This window comes from Patiria miniata, unplaced genomic scaffold, assembly GCF_015706575.1.
Source record: "Patiria miniata isolate m_02_andy unplaced genomic scaffold, ASM1570657v1 HiC_scaffold_1, whole genome shotgun sequence".
Taxonomy (NCBI): domain Eukaryota; kingdom Metazoa; phylum Echinodermata; class Asteroidea; order Valvatida; family Asterinidae; genus Patiria; species Patiria miniata.
The window spans coordinates 17216396-17237100 of record NW_024037047.1 but is presented as its reverse complement, the minus strand read 5'-3'; the positions used below and the strand labels follow the sequence as shown (position 1 = coordinate 17237100).

Here is a 20705-nt window from a genome sequence, read left to right as displayed (position 1 = left end):
TGCATGACTAGGAGAAAAGTCTATTGCAAGAGCAACTGATTCAGCCGACAAAATCGCAATATTCAAATACCTACGTGTCAAATCCAGTTTCAATAAAGTGATCAATCAATCTACATCACACTCACTACCTGCCATCGCGGCAGCATCCAATTTGCGCCCTCTTTTGTTCAACGTTGTCCATGGGCCTTATAACAGATAGCTCGATTTTGCCACTGCGCATGCGCGCGCAAAGGACAGTGGGAAAAATTGTTGGTAAGGAAATTTGTTAATACTATTTCGTCACGTCGCGTCGTACCCGTACGTACAAAGAGCGCCTAGTTTGAAAGTGTAACCATAATTATCATTTTATTTTTATCGTTTTAAGAAGTTGAGTAATTTGTTCAGCATGAACCTTGAAGTCACTGATGAAGAACTTTGGGGATGTGTCAGGCAGTTCGACGTGAAAACATTGCAGGAATTTCTGTCAAAAGTGGACGTTCCGAAAAGCGGTTCTAAAGACTGTCTGCAAAAGCGGCTGTTCTATGCATTGAAGCTGGGACTCCCCATAGTGCCCACGGCCAGTAACGAAGAACTGAGCAGACGTGAAAGCCGGGAGAGAAAGCTTCGCTTTGGAGAACAATTTAAGTTGCCTCACCCCCTCACTCTCGATGGCTGGGAAGGTACATCCGCAAATCTTCCACCAATTACAGAAGAAAAAGTAAACCATTATTTCCGGACACGTAAGTCACTCATACATGTATGATGTAACGTTTACAGTCTTCAAAGACAAAGAAAATGATTTAGTCTGACCTGGTCTAGTCTGACGGTGACACTTAGTGATTTTAGGGATTTATCACCTGATTACCATGATTACAATTTACATTTCTGGGAGTGTGAAAAATGGTTTGGAATGATTTTTTTTGAAATTTGCTTACTATTAAAATGTTTAATATAATAATTTGGGTAAAAAGTGCATCAAGTTCCAATGAGTAACTGTGTTAGCCTTTGACAATTGTCATGTATATTTTGCAACAAACATGTACATGATGTACAGTATAGTAATGGTACATTATGTACATGTACCATCTTTATATACTGTAGTAGTATTCCAAGTAACTTGGACCCAAATATCACCTTTTTAATATTTGGACATGGTCGGGTGATAGGCTAGTAAGGTTCAAGTGAAAGCCCTACGGATCGCGGTACAAAATGTCTGCACATCGACCCCCCTGACCTCCCACACTTATCCCCCCCCCAAAAAAAATGTCACGGAAAACGGCCATATTAAAAAAGTGATATTTGGGTCCAAGTTACTAGGCCTACTTGTAGTAGTAGCCGCCTAGTGCACTGGACTCTCTCCATAATCCTTGGCCCTAAACACATGTGTACACAATCACAGGGGAAAATTTTGAACAATATATTTCTTCTTCCGGAACTATGAGCCCTGATATTCCACATACACTTTCACCGGGTATTCACCATATACCATGCCATGCCTTGTATGTGCTCTTTCTCAAAAAGGGTAATATCCTCATTTCTACTTTTCGTGAAATTTGGCTCCAAAGTTGGAGAGAAATTTTGAGTTAAGAGAAAAGTAGAAATCAGGATATTGCACTTTTTGTGAGAAATCACCTGGCATGGGTAAGTGAGAGTGTATGTGAAATTTCACGGCGCATAGTTTAAGGGAAAAAACTAGTTTTCAAAATTTCCCCCTGTGATTTTTTTCACATGTTTATAGGGCTACTGATATGGAGGGAGTCCAGTAGCGTGGCCCTAAACTAAGGCTACTTTACATGTATACATATAGACCATCACCGTGACGACCATGTACATGTATTAAGAAAGCTATCTAATTTGCAAAACCTAATTCCTCTAATCAGGAAACAAAGAACTTGAGATAAGTACAGATGGCAGCAAATCTCTCGGTCAAGGAAGGAGCATGGCAGTTTCCAGGGGCAGGGTGCACACAGTTGAACACCACCACATCAGTGATATTGTAGGTGAGACAAATATCAAAATGAATGGGAGATTGCAACCACATTTCTTTTGGGGGCTGTTCTACATGTACACTGTATTTATCACATGTTTCTCTTGACCATTGACTGAGTACATATGAATGGTGTGGTGGAAAAATTTACATGTACATGTGCATGTATACAATGTACAGTGTACTAATTCTTGAAGTGTGATATGTTTACAAAGTGTCTAAATCTGCAAATGACAAATGAGGGAATTAACAAGTCATTTATTTATTTTTTTCAACAGGGCTCAGCTACATTCGAGGACTGGTTGTACCACAAACAAGAGTTCATGAGCAGCCATACATGGTGTGGATCCTTGTATTTAAAAATACAGGTGTTATACATCAGGCAGATTGTCATTGCATTGCAGGGTGAGATTCATGACCGTACATCACAAATGGGCCATATGAAGTTGCAAACTGTAATTTTTTATAAAAAAAGACAAGTTCACACTTCACACAAATGCAAAGCCATGCGAATGTCACAAACTCCGCAAATGTTCTTCATTTGTGAAATCTGCCATTACACTTAAGGTAATAAATTAGTTTTGCTCACAAAATTGGAATGAAGCATTAACAAGCCTAAAACTTGAAATCACTGAAACTGGGCATTGACGTTGAATTTCCCATTCAAAAGGGAGCTGCTGTATTTGTTCTTAAATTCTGAGTGTGCTTCTGCTGTAGGGTGTCACACTCAAGTTAATTTTGGGGGGGTTTTGAGGGGAGGGCTGATTAGTTTACCATTTACCAACAGATGGTGATTGAGAAAGAAAAATAATCATTCTGAACAAAATTGGTCTGTTGTGTAATTTGTGTAGTTTGGAAAGGCTGAAGTGCAACAATCTGTTTTCTGTTGTTTATTGTTTTTTATGTTCTTCTTTTTTATCTCCCTTCTCTTAACAAATTTAGGCTCAGCGGTATGTGTAAACACGTTGCAGCACTATTGTCATTTGTGACACAACAAGTGGAATGTGGTTCCAGTGAGTCATGCACAAGCCAGCTTCAACAGTGGCACAGGCCAAGCAGCAGCAATCTTAACCAGAAATTAAAGACATCGGCATTCCTGAAAGACATTAAAACACCCAAAGTGTCATCTTCAATGTGTGACAATAGGAAGGGTCGAAGGGACATGTTTGATCCCCGCGCTGTGGTTAACAAGAAAGTAAGAAAGCTATGCGATTATGATTTAGATAGTTTGGCTGACATATCAAATGGTAAGGCTGCAGTGCTCTTATATGCAGCACATCAAAGGCATGTTCACCCAACATTGACATCAAAGCCGGATATCAATCATCTAAATTCCACATTAGATGAAGATATATCATCATCTTCACCAATTAGAGTTTCATCTGTTGTAGATGCCTTTAGAGAAGTGAAGAAAAGTGCAGGTACTGATGCAGCCACATACACAGCTATGACAAAAGAGATGGCCTGTAGTGGTCGCAGTAGAGAGTGGTTGGCTGAATCAACATGTCAACAGGCAGAATCACATATGTGGCACAAACACAGAGTTGGGCGCATAACTGCCTCTAACATGGGGGCTGTTACGAAACACGTGGATGAATCTGGGAACCTTACTGGCTCCACACATAGCATCATTGCCACTGTGATGTCTTACTATAAGGACTTTGTATCACCAGCCACAATCTATGGTAAAAAACATGAAGCTGTAGCAAAATCTAAATATCTGATGAAGATGCGCAGAACACATAGACATTTCAACTTGGAAAAGATTGGACTTTGCATATCCAGTAGTCACCCATTTATTGCAGCCAGTCCAGATGGTTATGTAAACTGCAAGTGTTGTGGAGCAGGACTTGTGGAAGTGAAGTGTCCCTTTAAAGACAAATCACTAACTGTAACACAATATGCATCCAAAGGGAAAACCTGCCTCACAGTTGACGAAGACAAAGTAAGCCTGAGAACAACCCACAATTACTATGCCCAGGTTCAGTGTCAGTTGTTCTGCACAGATAGGAAATACTGTGACTTTGTGTTGATGACTGAAGCAAAAGAAGATAGTATGTTGATACAACGTGTTTACAGAAATGATGAAATAATCAATCAAATGAAACACAAGGCATCAAGTTTCTGGGCCAATGCAGTCCTGTCTGAGCTTGAAACTGGAGCTGTAGAAAAGAAAATTGCACTGAAATATAAGGAAATGCAAACTGAACCTTAAAGCAAGTATTGTATATTGTTGTTCAAATTTCCTTGACCCAAAACTCCACCTCCATTTTTTTAAATCTTAAATTCATCGACAGGGCTTTTGATTGTATTCTGCACAGTGGACAAACTGATGGGGGATTCTGTTTAGAAATGGATACTTCACCACTGGCTTTTTGAGTGAACAAAAAATAACATGTTCAACCCTTATATACATGTACATGTAGAATGATTCAGTCCTATTAAACTGGGGGAAAATATATAACTTTTGAGAGGAAAAAGACAGATTTTCCAGAACAAGTTGTTTTCATAACAAACACTTGTAAAAAAAAGGTGCAAAATAAGGAAAATGATTTTCTGTATGAAACATTCACAGTTTATTGCAGTTCAATGTATATATATTGTCATTTGAATCTTCACAAATTAATTATGGGGTATGGTTTCCAAGGTGTAGTGCAGCACTGCACAGGGATTTCAACAAGAATGCTGGAAGGTATATACATGTAAAACTTTTTCAAACAGAACTAATATAATGACAGATATGTCTCCAAAGGGACTAATCCATTGGATTTCTTATTCTACAGTTGTATATGTATTTAATAATTTATTAATTAAAATAAACTAAAGGGCATTAATTGCACATATATATATTTTTTCATATATATATATATATACATGTATATACATCTACTCACCGGGTTCATTATTCATTAAACTAAAATTTACCATATTTATTGCAAATTCAAGTTTGTAAAATATTTTAAATCCTCTGGTAAACATTGTATAATCAGTTTGTATGAGAACAACTATTAAGAAAAAAGCATCAATAATGCCATTGGTAAAAACTTCATTTACAATGTATGCCACAGTTGCTATCTCACTGAGAGGGTCAGGAATTACCAGTGAAACGGTTCATGTAAATAAATGTATTAAATTATACAGACGCAGAACAAACTCTCATATTGAATGATAACTCTCATTGTGCATACTTTTTTTGAGTACTTCATTCAAATGAAAACTGATAACCTCTGGTTAAAAAGTCAGGCCTGGTTCATTTTAATATCTGTTTTTTTAAATTATCATCGCAATCATCATCTTAGTTTTGTTTGATCAAAATGAACAAACATCCCCCAACAAAAACATAAGCTGTGTAGTTTTTGCACACTGATGCACAGCTGTATTAAACAACATTCACATCATCATAAACATTAACTATTGGGTGAACATTTTATTAAAATGTAGCATTTTTTGTTCACCACTAACTCTTTCCAACAACAGAACTTTTAAGGTTGGTAAGAGCACAACATACCTTAGCTGCAGGACCTATCAAATCCAGTTGAGACACTGGTATTTCACTTGACAAGTACTTGTAGTCACGTAACCTACCAATGACGCGCTCAATGTGAATTCGAGCATGTGCAATTTGCTTGCTCAATTTATTCTTTTCCTCAGTGAAAGGCTGGCCTTTATGTACAAAAGGTGGATGGATAAGTTCAACACCATACTCCAACAACTCCCCTTTGATAAGGAAACCTTTGTCAACCATACACTTATCACCAGGGGAGAATTTTTGGGGAAGGTTGCATGCAATGACAATCTCCTTGTCCGACATGTTTCCACCTGCTGGGGGTGATATGAAGGAGATAGATCCTCCTGGTGTACAAGCAAGGCAGAATTTGGTGGTGGCCCGATTCTTATACGATGAAAATACTTGTGTATTTGCCTCTACATGCGATGGTTTCTGGGTTGGGATTTCAAAACAATCTAATAGTGCTCTAATGCCTGGCCATCTCTTAAAATAATCTGGATAGCAAAGTTTGATTTCCTCCACTTCAGGCCAGTAAATCAATCCAGACAGTTCATGGCTCAACAACGGAATCCATGTGGATAATATGGAGGAGACTGTGGGCTGCTTAACATTAAAAAGGTATGCCAGGTACTCCTCCATCATGTTAAGTCTTAACTTCATTAAAGTTATCAGGAGTTCATTTTCTTTAGACACCACCCGACTTGGTCCAGGCTTTTTCTGGTTGGTTTCTATATATTTTTTGGCCTTTTCTGATCCATTACCATGCCAATATTTCATATTTTCTGATGCCTTGTCAACTTCTTTATAAATCCACTTGAAGTACTGATATGACGGCAACCCGGTATGAAGCTGAATAAGTTCATCAGAATGCTTTATTGACTCGATTGACACTTTTGGTCCTTTCATGATCTGCTGTGTGCACTTCAATGCACTTTCAGGTTCAGTGATTTTTTCACTTAGCTGGATATTTTGTGTTTCCCTAAGAGTTGAATCTCCATGGAAGAAACTTTCATAAAGTACTTCTTCTTTACATTCCACTGCTGTTAATCTTTGTTTTTTATTGTTGTGCTTCCTCCAAGCTACACCCTCTTTTCTATTACACTGGTGTCCACAATGAACCATCTCTGTGGACTGTTTGAATGTTTCAGGTTTGGCATATGAATGGAAGGCAGGTATTGAATAAGGATTACAGTCTTTCCTTTTATTAGCGCAGACAGAGTCAAACTTAGTGGGCTGAAACTGAGCCGATAACCAACCGGTCCCTTCACACAAGGCTCCATATCTATAAATATGGAGGGCCTCTAAACATTTTCCTCCCGGCACAATTGGTGCAACTTGCTGTAATAACTGTCTAGCCTCAGTACTAGACATGGACAGCAATTTTTGGAAAATACAGTCACTGTTCTTTCCAGGTTGTACTCTAAGCTGCTCCGCAAGTCTAGTTGTTGTCTGTGGGTCCAGATACTTACACACATGCACCAATGCATGACAAATCAGTCCATTTTCTACTGCTGCAACTTCCTTAGCTGCCTGTTTTCTTGACAATGCCCAGTCCGGATAGGAACGCATGTACAGTGTAGGAACAGAACTCCCTGCTAATGGCTTACCATACCTGTGATGTGAAATGTTAAAAGCATTTTATTAGGGAAGAAAGGTGAAAAAGTCACAGAGCTTAATTACATTACTAGAGATCTAACTCCTAACAAAGAGCAAACGCTGCTGATAGCATCCATGTTTGTGCACAAATCTATAAACTCAAAATATGCACAAATTCATAACCTGAGTCAAGTATTAAAACAACACTCATTCTTGCAACTATTCTGGATTTTTACAGACACTACGGTGGGAGATGCATGCAGAACAGCCATGCTATGACATTTCAGATAATCAAAATTGTTCTTCCATGCACAAACATGTCATATGCAAATCATCAGAAAATATACAAATACAAGAATATGATAACTTACAATTGACCTATCGCAATAGAATCATGAGAATATACAGTTTGTGAACATTGTCGCATCACATGAACTAAGTACATGTATGATGCAAAATGAATGAAACTGAAACTAACAAAGAATACCGCACAGTTTTCAACAAGTACATGTATTAAAAAGGAAGGACTTACTTGAAGTGATTACTGCAAATTCTTGTGTACTGTGACACCCTGTAATCCGTCTTGTCAAGCTTCTTTTCCCATTTAGTGTAGTCCTCTGCATGTGCCTTATGGAACTGTAGTTCAATTACATGTGGCATAACAATCAACCTGAAGAATTATATAAGGGATAAAATTATACAAAATTATACAGACTGTATAAAATAGATATATTCAGTGCCCCCCTTGAAAAATGTGTGCACCCCCGGGTGCCCCCTTGGAAGTATGACCCTAGTTACGCCGCTGGTAAAGGGCACTCTTTATCAGGGCAAAATCCTGTTATAAAGAGAAAATGCAAAATCTGAGATCCCGAGTCTCATTAAATTATTTTATTTTGCAGCGTTCTTTTATGAAGGTCCTGTTTGTAATTTCGCTGTTTAAGTTTGCTACATGAATAATGAGAGTTCACTTTATAGGGTTTAGTAAGTTGGTCAAAATCAACAATCCTTACCTATCCCTGTATTTTGAATTGTTCACACAGGATGCTGCTGCACAATGCATGATTGATATCACAATCTCACTTGGAGAGAAAATGCTGATTACTGAGGAAAACTTGATGTGCACACTATTCAGTTGAGGTCATGAAGTGCCATGCATGTTACACTAGCTGCAGATGGTTGAGAATAAAGGTGCAGACTGTACAGGACATGTCGACAAGCAGCACATCAGGAGACACAATAAAAGCCTACCGGAAAACAAAAAAACATGATAAAGTTACACCCAAAATTTAAAGCTGCATGCATATTAAAATTTCAAAATTCTTAACACTTTTCCTTAAATTGACCATCTATATTGCTATCTGTGGACCACGTATTGTTGATGTACCCTAACGTGGCGCGGCCCCTAACGTGGCGCACTTTGATTTTGCGCCTCCGGTGCCTTGCTAGAGCAACATTTTTACCTCAAATTTCACAATTAGTGAAATTTCATCAAGCTCTAAACATTCCTGTTCATAAATCTTGAGTTTACGTACCCGCTACAAAGTTCCAATGAAATTCTATTTGGGCATGATTTTCCGATTTTTTTTGAAGTGCACAATGAACTCTTTTAAAATGCGCCCAAAAATAAGAAAATAATTTCTCCACAAACTTGTAGCTGGGTATGTAAGTGTAGGTTATAATGATTTATCAGAATTTATCAATTTTAAAGAAATTTTTAAATGTTAATGTGGGATTTTCTGAGATTTGTTCAAGTGCGCCACGTTAGGGAACACTCAGCTGAATTTGTGCCCAATTTCCAGACGCCACCGTTTTGAATTTCGGACTTAATTTCATGATGTTGTGCCCATTCTTGAAAATCACGCATTCTCGAGAATGGGCGCGCATTCTTAAGAATGAGCGCCCATTCTTAAGAACGAGCACGCGTTCTTAAGAATGAGCGCTCATTCTTAAGATTGGGTGGGAATATCACGTGCACAATTTATGAATTTTGCCCAATCTTAACAAACATTGCACGACATAATTATGTTAAATGAATTGTATAGCGGTTAAAAGGGAAACAATTCATATAAAGAGGAAAGAAAATGTTCTATGCTTCTGTACTCGTATAACTACGATAATTTTATATATTAAACCTGTTATTATTGCTTTTTCCTGCCTACTTATGGGAAGTTTTGTAATAACGGAGGACTGGGAACTAGTCTGGGAAGTGCTTTGTTTAGGCTAGACAAGTACAAGTCCCTGTATGTATCATATGCGTGCCACGGAAAAAAAACGATGTCCAGAAGCTGCCAAAATTGCTCTTTAGACTAGATAGAATCCAGCTCTGCGACGTTATGGTGGGGTGTGAACAATAAATTGGTGGCAATTTAAATGGGAAATAGCATTAGCACTATGGGATGTCGCAGTATTCATTCTCATTCTTCACATTCTTCATTCCTACGTCCCCCCCCCCCTTTTATTATCCCAGAAATCTGAATTCTTTCTTATTTATTCTTATTTTTTCCCCCGGTCCCCTCCCCCAATACGTGTATACTTTTCATATCCACTCTACTTTTCAGCGCCTTGCGTTGCAACAGTATAACGATTAAGAATCAGTGAACGAGGATTCAGCTAGACTTGCCAAGCGCAGCCGGTGCTCGGCATCGACAAGACCGTTATCTTGTCGCGCATTCTCAAGAATGTGCGCTCAATCTGGAAGAGTTATTTTTTGCCAACTGGATCCTTATCCAGTTGCACATTCTCAAGAATGTGCATACCCATTCTCGAGAATGCGTGATTTTCAAGAATGGGCACAACAGTGACACTGAAATTGTTCACAAATTTTAAACAGCATGTTATTAAGGTACTAGTACCAGTATTTGACTGAAGCAATTTCAAGTTTTACAACAAAGAGGTTTGGCAACACTGCATGAGGAAAGTCGAGTGAAACGTCGAAGTGCGCCACGTTAGGGAACACGACTATCTGACTATACAAGTAGGCCTATGCATGTTGCACAAAATAGTTCTAAAGGACAAGGCAGGATACGGGTTATCATTATGTACACATGTGTACAAAAAGTTGGAAAATTACAATGAACTTCTCGGGAAGAATGTTATCCTGTTGATGTTTTCCCCATTATTGGCCAACGTATAGCAATCCAAGGCTTAATTAATAATAACAAGTTAGTACCTTAACTATGGCTCGTGGCCTGTGACGCGAGCTAGCTTCGCAGCCGGCCGAACAGCTGTACTGTGCGTATTTTTCATTACCAACTCGATTACCCATAGTGCTTTGTATAGTGACAATTTTTGCTATCTGTAGGGATCAATGGCTGCTTCAGGGGCCATTTTTTCGCTTGTTCTTTGAAGCCGGTCTTTATCAACCTCGTACCCAGGGTGTCGAGCAGTACGCGCCCATCACTACCTGCTCTCTCACCCTGGTATTGGATCATTTGCATGTGCAAGATTTTTGAACACATAGGCAAATGTGGAATAGTCTGGTGCCTACATGTGCGTTACATTAGCGTTTGTTTTTGAATGCGGTGTCTGGGGTAAAAACAGAGTCAATCTGTTGCAGCGCGAGCATGGCGTGAGTTACGAAAACACGATTTTTATTCAATTAAACTGTTACAATCTTAACGAAACAATAAGCAGTATCACATTTCATATTAATATTAACAAATTGGAAAGGAAATTAATAGTTTCGAGAAGGTGTGGCCAAATGATCGCGAAAACACGTACTGCACGTTGTGAATAACAACACCAAGTACACGATAAAAATCCATTACTAGCCAATTGTGGTATCTAATCAGGATACAGGAAGAAAGTTTCCTATCCAGGGTTTACTATTGGAAACCGTGTTGGAAATAAAGTAGGCACTGGGGACGAGGTTGGGTCTTTATATCACCGTTAATGCACGGCCACGTGATTGAGTCTCGACCAATCAGAAACCTTCAACTCTCCAAGGTATTTATTAATGTAAAAAAAAATTATAGCCGATGGTTTTGACGAGTACAAGCAATCGCGCGCAAAGCATTCGGCGCGCCACACGCACGTAGCAAAATCGCATGATAGTCTACTTTGAGCGCGTATATAAGCAAAGATCGTAACCATTTTTGATAGTCTTTTCGGACTTTCGGACCTTATTTTCGTTTTGGACTATTGAACCTTCGGACTGATTATCCTTATTCTAACTTCCAACTATCGAACCTTTGGATAAATGAACCTTCGAACTGATGAACTTGGGATTAAAGAAGCTTCGAACTTTTTCATCAAATATTCTGATTAACGAACCTTATTTCCTTTTCGGACTAACGAACCCCCTCTTATTGAAATTTTGTGCATTCGGAATATCGAACCTTCGGACTAAACAACCTTTGGACCTTCGGACTATCGGGTGGCATCTGCCGTTTTGGATGTCTTTTTCAGAATTTCGCACAATTGCCCTGAAAAGCACCATATATTGGCTCTTTGTGTGCATAATTGTCAGTTTTGAACAGCGCCCTCATCGACAGATGGTACCAGCCCCTCCCTCTCCCCCTCCCCCGCTTTTTGATTGTACGGAGGCCAAGTGTCCGGAGAAAAAAAAACTGTCTACATTTCACAACGGATGTGCAAGTGCCCTTTTCAAAAAAATTTACCCCCCAATAAAAATGATCATTACATGCCACGCCCCTGATATGTACTGCCTGAAGCGCTGTACTGCCGGATACAATGTGGACTATGGAGTTCCTCAAGGATCAGTCATTGAGCCAAGGTTTTGTTTTCAATTATACCAAACTGCGTCCAACAAGTCTCCATCATACATGTCGGATGTTTTTGACCTCAGGAAACCTAAACGTCAAAATCTCTGCTCGGAAATTTTGGTCATCCCTCAGTTAACCAGGAATACAGGAGATCGTGCCTTCTCCGTTGCTGGGCCCGGAACATGGAACTCCCTCCCCTCACCATCCGTAGTGTATTATATCTTGTACAATTGAATTTGTTTCGTTCTCAATTCCGTTGATCTGTTTACAGCGCTTTGAATCCTTTGGCAAAAAAAGCTGTATACAAACCAATTATTATTATAATCAGCCAGTCCAAAGGTCAGTGTTTTCACAGTATTGTTGAAATTGTGTGAACGTGTGCAGGCCCAGCCTTGTACTGCATAATGAGCGGGCTATTTGTTTCGGAAACATACATACAATTTGTTTGTTCTCCATATGTCAACAAGGACGATAAGCCTACACATTTAACATTATGTGAAACCGAAAGTAAACAAAGATGTTTACGAAAACGGCCACAAATAAGCTTTTCTAAAGAAAAGGGAATTTACGCAGGGAAATCCCTAGCTATATCTGCCTCTTTGTTTGACGTTCATGTGATGCGATGCATACAACCTTTATAGTTCTTAAACGAGGCCTAGGATCTGGGATGCTGGAATAAGACTTATTTCTTCCCTTCGAAACAGGAAAGGAGACTTGGCCTGATGGATTTGGCGCAAGACCCGGGTAGGACTGCTTTGCAGAGACTAGTTGACACGTTGAAGTTGCGGATTCAAAACCAAGGTGTTGACTCTCAGCGTGAGTATTTTTTTAGTCCATGGGCCCGGTGCAAAATCTAGACGCCATACAAGTAACCAGCGGGGGGTGTAATATTTTGTATAGACTTTCCTTTTCCATTCAAATGCCCTTTTTTCAACAACAAAAAATTGATAATTGTGCCCTTCTTTTGTTAATAAATGGCCTTTTTCTCTGAACAACTGTCCTTTAAAAAGAAAAAGTCGTACCCTTCTTGTGCCCGTGGCCATTTTGAGTGCCTTTTTTCATTTCGCGCATGCATCGCTCTAAAAAAACGCCATATAGGCCTATTGTCTGGTAGTGCATAATCGTCAGGTTTTTCCATTAACAGATAGTACCAGCCACTCTCCCTACCACTATTTCATGCCAAGAAGATAGTGGATATTTTGCCGGAGGTAATGACGGCAAACTAAATGTTTGCCGGTGGCAATCGTATCAACAGAGGGCGCTGTACTCTTTTAGATAGGGCTGAATTATAAGATGTATTAAATTCCCACCAAGAATTGTGTAGTACGTTAGGTGTAGTGGTTAAGCAACGGCTTTAGTGAGCGGCATGACCCGGGTTCGATCCCGATCACTGCCACATTTTAAAGGTTTTTTCCCATCCCCAAATCAATAAAAATATTCTTCTTTTATTATTTTAACATGTCGTTTTAAACATTTTATTGCAGAGTATTACATTTTCTTTTTCAGATTTGTGGCTCTGGAGGATTTTTTTTTAAAGGGAAACAAAGTCCGAAATTATAAAATGTTCTGACTCCCATCTTGTGAATACGAAGTTGCAATGATATTATTGGCATGGCGCCAGACTAAAATGTGTCACCGGAAAATGTTTTTAAGTAAAAAAAAACAGTAACTGTGCATGTTCAGTGCATATCCGGCAAACTAACGTTTACTAAAGGTTTGCCGTCTCCGGCAAAATATCCACTGCCTTTTATGAACGCTGTATATTCCGATTAAAACAACATTCTACACTGTAAAAACAATCGTGTCTTCATTTCGGCACGCATGTGCAAATGCGTTTTCAAGACATTTTATATCCCCCCCAAAAAAAATGGCCTTGCTCCGCCCCTGGATGCGGTTTGTTTTATTTGCTGTACATCTACAGTATATCCCCCCCAGAAAGTGTCCGTCCAACTACTTTTTGACTTACAACAAAACCGCAAAGTCAATTTTACTGGCTTCGTCCTCGTCTTCCTCCTCTAGATTCTGTAGGGCCTGGGTATTGTTTGAGAGACATATCTCAACTTGTTTTGTTACATTCTTATGCTGGTGTTGGCCGCCATTCGCCACTTTGAATGTTCACCTTGAGGCCTACTGCGCATAACATTTCGTTGTTTTCGAGTATATTTAGTACTGCTCTTGCATAAAAAAATAAAGTAAAGTTAAAACAGTATACAAGCACTGACCTAAATATGTTCGTTATACCAATTTTGAAAAGACTTGAATGTTAAATGAAGAAATTATGCTAACAGTGCTGTTTTTGACCAAGATGGGCAAAAATACAGTAAAGCACACTCTTGGGCTTAATAAGCGCAATCAAGTGACAAAATATCATATATAACTTACCAACCAATATTCCTGCTAAAATTTAGGAAAGCCAGCTGTCGAGTATACATATTACGATGGGGGCATAATGTTCCCCCTCTATCCTAACCAGATCACAGGCATAACAATTTAATATTAATTTTAAAAGGCTATCACGTCATATATTTTTTTCTTTATTTGTCACCATTAAAATTGTGCCACATCACATGAAACCGACATCTGGTCTAGCCCATGTATTTCTTCTAAATGACAGCAAGCCAGATGAAATACGTTTTCTTGGTGTTAGTATCCAGTTCGGTCAATCTAAGTACGCTTTTTGATGATATTACCCAGGGACATTATGAGTAAAGAACCCGTCTATAATATAAACGTAGCCTCGTTTTACGGCGGCAATCAAACTCTCGTTTTATGGCCGCAATCAAGCTATGTTTTATCATAATAGTTCATGGCCAGACCGGATGTTGGTTTCATCTTTGGCAAAACTTTGATGATGACAAATAGTGAAAAAAAGTATGACGTGATAGCCTTTCTTAATTAATATTGTAACCCCATGATCTGGTTAGGATAGAGGGGGAACATCGTAATATGTATACTCGACAACCGATTTTCCTAAAATTTGGCAAGAACGTTAGTTGGTTAGTTATATATGATTTTTTTGTCACTTGGTCGCCCTTCATTTAGCCCAAGAGTGTGATTCAGTGGGGGGGGTGCCCAATTTGGTCAAAAACTTGTAAATCAGACATTGTTTGTCTTTTGACTTGCTGTTTGATATTTCTTGTGAAATAATCCGTAATGACTGAATGAAGGAATGAACAGCATTGTACTGTTATAACTTTACTATAGTTTCATGCGAGAGTTTGACGCGTTCGTTTCTCATATTTGTGTATCCCTGGGCAAAAGTCTATACTTTTCTCTTCCAGTCCAGGATTGTTAATGGCGCATAAGATCATTTGCATTTATCCCAGGAGTAACCTACCGAACTGTCAACAAAAACCGTACTTAGATTGAGCGAAGTGGATACTATAACACATAGAAAACCTATTTCGTCTGGCTTGCTGTCATTTAGAAGAAATCAGGAAATGTAGCCTAGCTAGTTGATTTTCAGCGATCAGTCAACTGACTTAATTGTGCAAATAATGATTTACCTATTCAAAGAGGAAATCGTGTTTCGTGATGTGATCAAAGGGTAATGCATGGTTTTCACTGTTTTCTAGAAAGGAGTAATATCCGCTTTATAGATGGAACTTATATAGGTCAGGTTTTGAACATTCTGCTTTGGATTGTGTGTGTTTATTGGAAACATAAGAGGTACGTTGGAGAGAGATGGGGGTTACTTGGTTACTTGGTTAGTCGACATAGTTGGTTGCGAAAAAAGGAAAGTGACTTCAGTTAAAATTTACATGCACTGCACTAATTCCCATTTTCGAGGAGAAGTCATCGGCTTGTATCCCCAGACCCGGAGATACGCAGCCTTTCATACCAAGAATTCAAGAGACAAATGTTCTCATGACCCTGATTATTTTTGAACTAACTCTAGACAAGATGTGCGAAAATAATTTTGAGTTTCCGAAAATGGTACTCCCCGGGTGATTTTCTGGAATGTTATTAATTTTTGTGGAAGAGTAGAGTGAGTTGATTTATTTTTTTTGTTTTTAAAGTGAAGAACTCTCCTATTGTTCTGTTTGCAGGGATCCCTAAAGGAATGGCTGTTATGGGCCTTGGTGTACTTTCCGTTTGGCTCGGGGTATCTCTCCTATTTAACCGTCCTCTCATTATCATCGGAAATGTAAGTCGATCCGTTCTACAGGAGATAATTATTTTGTGGTACAAATAAATGATTGTGTCTAAACGGCCATTGATGTCTACCTTATTAGGTGCTCCTTGTGGCAGGTCCTGTTTACATCTTCGATTTCGAGCACACCCGCAATTTCCTGTGCAGGAAAAGCAATCGGATGGCATCTTGTTGCTTCTTAGGAGGCATCTTCCTGGTCCTGAACCGAAGTCTTGTCATTGGAATACCACTTGAAATATATGGAGTCTTTTCGTTAATTAAGTAAGCACTTTTTCTTTTTCACCGAATCGATTGACGGTGCATCGCACGAGCGGTAGTCCGAATGGACAATAAGGTTAGATTGTCCGAATTTACAATAGGACCTTATTGTCGATTCGGACTATCGGACCTAATTGTAGGTTCGGAGTCGGACTATCGGACCTTATTTTCAATTCAGAATTAAGAACCTTCGGACTAGTGAACCTTGTTTTCGTTTCGGACTATTGAACATTCGCACTAATTAACCTTATTCTAAATTCGACCTACAGAACCTTCGGACTAATGCACCTTCGGACTAATGAACAATTTGACTAATGAACCTTCCGACTAATAAACCTTCGGACTAATGAACCTTCGGACTAATAAACCTTCGGACTAATGAACCTTCGGACTTTTGCTTCAAATGTTCGGATTAACGAACCTTAATTCATTTTCAGACTAACGAACTCCCTCTTATGGAAAGTTTGTGCATTCGGACTATCGAACCTTCGGACCATTGAACCTTCGGACTATCGGGTTTTTTTAACATAATTTCTTTGAGTTGTCCTCTTCATATTGCGACAGATAAACTTAACACAAAACGTTCACGCTTCCTGCATCTGTCCACATAGATTATGCAAGGTTAGAGTGCATGTACATGTACACTTGAATGTAATTGGGCTGTGACACACATGTACAACTGGGTGTACGTACTGTATGCACGGCGGGATTTGTGCACTTGTTTATACATTCAAATTGTGGACGTTGAACAATAGAGGAAAATAGAGTCCAAGATTGACCGATGGTCCACGATTGACGATCGTATACAAAACATATGAGGGGTCTTCTTAAAAGGTTATTACAAACAAAAGAGGGACAGCAAGGGGTCCACGCTAAGGTGTTAACACACTGGTGCGTGTGCGTGTGACTGATCGGGGTTTTCCGAGCAGTTCTGTATACGGGTAGGCTATGCACGGCAAGCGACGATCGCACGCTGATAAATCAGTTGCACAACCTTGTATTCAAGGCTACCCTGGAAACAAATGGCGTGCAGCCATTCAGCCCCCCCCCCCCAGGCCTCCCCTTTGCAGTCATTGACTGATGTTGTTTGTAATTTTGAGTTGGCACGATCATGGTTTGTTTTACAGACCGCACCTTCCACCAAATCCGATCCGATATCTTATTGATGTCGTGACGACGTCCCTCGGATTGGAATTAGAGGAACACGAAAAGACCGCCACTTCTACGTACGTGGGGGGTTCGGCTTTATTGGCCCTTACCAAGCTCGGACTTATACCTACCAAGTTCGGACTGGCATGCAAAATACTGGGACCTGCGTGTGTAGTTCTTGGATTCGCATATGTACTTTACAAGTAAGTTTCTGTTTTGTATTTGGCTTTGAGAGTGAAATATCAAAAATCATGGTTTTTTTTGGTTTCTTCTGTCTTTCAAAGTTATCGATCAAGTTGTAGATGTACATGACATGATATAATTTAATCGATGACAGTTTTAGTGAAATGAATTATTTGTTAAGTGGGAAATTGGTTTCAGTGACTGCAACGTTTTCAAAACTTTCTTTTGCATGTGGTCATTATGATTTAGCAATGTTTGCCAACCATCGATACTGGCTCATCGGAGCAGTTTATTAATTTTACCAAATTGAATGATGTATTTATTTATAACATCATGCATACGTGTCTGTAACCAGAATTATCTTCTGTTTGTCGCTCACCCTTAAATAATAATGGCCACAGCGCCTTCTTTCAGTCAACACGTGGTCTCATTCCTACCATCACTTTTCTTTCTCCATTCCTAGGTCCGACAACCCATGGCAATATAAACTGACTGCATTATGTGTCTCTGCTGGGGGCGTGCTTTCTTCCCTCGCAGGATGGTTCGTTGTCGGAGTAACTGTCATGGGTCTGGCACACATCCCATTGTTCAGGTGATGTAGGTTATTGGGATAAAAGAAAATAATTCTCTATTTACAGTAATCTCTTTCAAAAAAATCCAGGTAGGTAGGAATATTTGTAGGCTTTCGCTGGTCCTAGATGACCAGCTTACAGTCCTTTGACTGACTAATGAATTGCTATCATTTTGTCCAGAAGACTTGTCTAGTTAATACAGCAGGACAATGCTATGGTATTTGTACCCCGTAAAGGGCTAGATCCATATTCATATTCATATTTATATTCATATTTATATTCATAATTTATTCGTCTTGTGAGTTAAAACAGATATGAAATTCTTGTCCTGGTGTAAAATCATAGAGTAAATACAGTAAAACAGCAATCTACACATAAGAAGATGACAATAACTGAAAATATAAACAATATATAAATTACATTACCTAATAAATAAAAATATACCGGTATAAAAAAGCAAACTTCAATGGTTCAACCAAACTCCATAATATTTAGGGGAAAAAATCAACTTTGCACACATTCCTGACCACAGTAGTCACAAAAGTGACCATATAGCTAGAATGATGTTGTGTGAGCAGTACACATACACATGACACGCACGTGAAAAGGCAAGACGTTCCGATCACGCAAATATTTTTTTGTGTAAAATTCCCAAGATTTCCCTGGGTAACGGACAATACATATGCTTTTTGTAGCACTAAGGATTCGTGAATCGGGAGCCAGCCAAGTCCATGCTTCTTATGTTCGCTCGGCACTGCACGGTTACCCATGATGAGACCATTTCGGGATTGTTCAAAGCAAAATTCTAACTTGGGGAAAATCCCAAAATGGTCTCACTGGTAATCGTGAAGTATGCAGTGAGCGAACATAAGCATAGGCTTGGCTTGGCTGGCTCCCGATTCACGTACTCATCATATCATGAAGCGCTAGGACAAGGATTTTGCTTGGGAAAAATGCCGAAATGGTCCTACTGGTGAGGACATGAGTACCAGGTTGCAATGGAATCGATAAACAAGACATGGACTCGATTTGTACTCCCGAGTACCGAGTCCAAACCAACGAGTCCGTGCCAAAATTCGAGTACAAAGAATCGAGTACGGGACGAGTCCAAATAATTTTCGAGTACTGATATAGTAGATACGGGCCGAGTACTTGAGTGTACTCGAGTTGTACTCGAGTACGAGAACGAGTACTCCAACACTGGTATTCGATTTGGCTAGTATTATGGTCACCTGGTGGTGGACCTGGTTACTAGGAGCAGATAAGTGACGTCACATAAGGAGATACAAAATACGGCCAGTGCGCATCACTGAGATAACAGGCCATGTTTAAGATTTAATTCCATTTCAAATGAGTTCATATTAATATATGAACAATTAGAAGAGATGTCCAAGTAATTTGAATAGGATATTTGACCCCAAGGACCATTTGATCATGCTACATGTCACGGTAGCTTAGTTTTTGTTGCCTAGCAACCGCACCCTCCTTAGCAACATCCATTTGGAGCCTGATTAACTTACTAAAAACGAATCTACAACGGGAGTAACCCGAGTGTTTTCCCAACTAGCAAAACAATTGGGACCCAGTTGGGTTTTTGTGGGCCCCAATTGTCACAAATGGGTCCCAAGTGGGCACAAGCTGGGCAACTTGGGCAACTTCTGCTCACATCTTCCCAACTGAGTCCCAAGTGGGCCCCGGTCTGATTTTAAATGATGATCATGTGACCTGTATATATATTTCACATTTCTATCCATTGCTTTTTATGGTCAAAAATAAGGGTTTTTTTTATAATGCATTGACATTCCTGAATGGGGAACACCCATTTTGAATCCACCATTGTAAATCATGTATTGCCTCTTGAGCCACGATCATGTACCCTAAAAAAAATGCCATCATTTGTTCTGAGTGCTTCGTCTTTCGCCATTTCAAGGCTTCTGTAATAAAGGGGGCCAAGAGGCACTGCCGGCCAACAAGATATTAGTTTCCCAATAACTTGAGCAACAAGATGAATAATTGGACGTTGCTGATTAACAAATGGGTGCATGCTTCGACAATAGAAGCAGCTTTCCCGGCTGGTAATTGCACAGACATTTCTATCTCAAGTATTCAAGGGATTGAGCGGGCTTTTTGTGTGATTTCTTTTCATTAATAACGAACCCCAAATTCTCTTCGAGTGAACACCTTGCCTCGACATTTTTGGAGCATTCGTCTTTTGAATCGCCATAAGGAGGGAGTCATCAATGTAATTGGCCGAAATGTGACCCATGTTACGCAATGTTGCCACTACAGACTTCATGACTTTGGTGAATATTCGTGGTGCACTAGCAATGGCCAAAACATAAGCAAGTAAACTGCCATAACTTGTCTTTCCACTCAAAACACAATTTTTTTTTATGTTCGTTTGCTACAGGGATAGTAAAGTAGGCATCTTTTAGATCAATGGATGCCAAGTAGCAATCTTGACGGATAAGCGTCAGTGCGTATTCAAAAGTCTCCATTTTGAAATGGTGGTATTTCACGAATGTATTTAAGCTTTTCAAGTTAATGATTGGTCTCATCGAACCATCTTTATTTGGTCGAAGAAAAATATTTGAGA

General features: G+C 39.4%; 3 protein-coding genes across 3 annotated transcripts; 1 reads left to right on the top strand and 2 right to left on the bottom strand.

Moving 5' to 3' along the window:
* The first annotated feature begins 286 nt into the window (after positions 1-286).
* LOC119723953 lies at positions 287-3145 on the top strand. The gene is made up of 4 exons (XM_038194876.1): positions 287-719; positions 1860-1975; positions 2245-2371; positions 2909-3145. The coding sequence occupies exons 1-4, from the start codon at positions 386-388 to the stop codon at positions 2953-2955; spliced, it is 624 nt and encodes a 207-aa protein (XP_038050804.1). The 5' UTR covers positions 287-385; the 3' UTR covers positions 2956-3145.
* A 1370-nt stretch (positions 3146-4515) lies between these two features.
* Positions 4516-6702, bottom strand: LOC119723944. Its single transcript, XM_038194865.1, has one exon. The coding sequence runs from the start codon at positions 6594-6596 to the stop codon at positions 5424-5426; it is 1173 nt and encodes a 390-aa protein (XP_038050793.1). The 5' UTR covers positions 6597-6702; the 3' UTR covers positions 4516-5423.
* LOC119731120 lies at positions 6661-9941 on the bottom strand. The gene is made up of 5 exons (XM_038204141.1): positions 9923-9941; positions 8081-8314; positions 7603-7740; positions 6700-7086; positions 6661-6667 (listed from the first exon to the last, which is right to left on the bottom strand). Exons 2-5 carry the CDS (start codon positions 8128-8130, stop codon positions 6661-6663), a joined length of 582 nt encoding a protein of 193 aa, XP_038060069.1. The 5' UTR covers positions 8131-8314; positions 9923-9941.
* Between the last annotated feature and the right edge of the window lie 10764 nt (positions 9942-20705).

Bases quoted from the DNA above. Each gene is read 5' to 3' on its own strand.
- LOC119723953 (XM_038194876.1), top strand. From the start codon at position 386: ATGAACCTTGAAGTCACTGATGAAGAACTTTGGGGATGTGTCAGGCAG. The intron at 720-1,859 runs GTAAGTCACTCA...TCCTCTAATCAG, and splicing joins AAACCATTATTTCCGGACAC to GAAACAAAGAACTTGAGATA. The intron at 2,372-2,908 runs GTGAGATTCATG...TAACAAATTTAG, and splicing joins GATTGTCATTGCATTGCAGG to GCTCAGCGGTATGTGTAAAC.
- LOC119723944 (XM_038194865.1), bottom strand. From the start codon at position 6,596: ATGGTTCATTGTGGACACCAGTGTAATAGAAAAGAGGGTGTAGCTTGG.
- LOC119731120 (XM_038204141.1), bottom strand. From the start codon at position 8,130: ATGCATTGTGCAGCAGCATCCTGTGTGAACAATTCAAAATACAGGGAT. The intron at 7,741-8,080 runs GTAAGGATTGTT...ATAATTCTTCAG, and splicing joins AATTCAAAATACAGGGATAG to GTTGATTGTTATGCCACATG. The intron at 7,087-7,602 runs GTAAGTCCTTCC...TTCACATCACAG, and splicing joins ATTTGCAGTAATCACTTCAA to GTATGGTAAGCCATTAGCAG.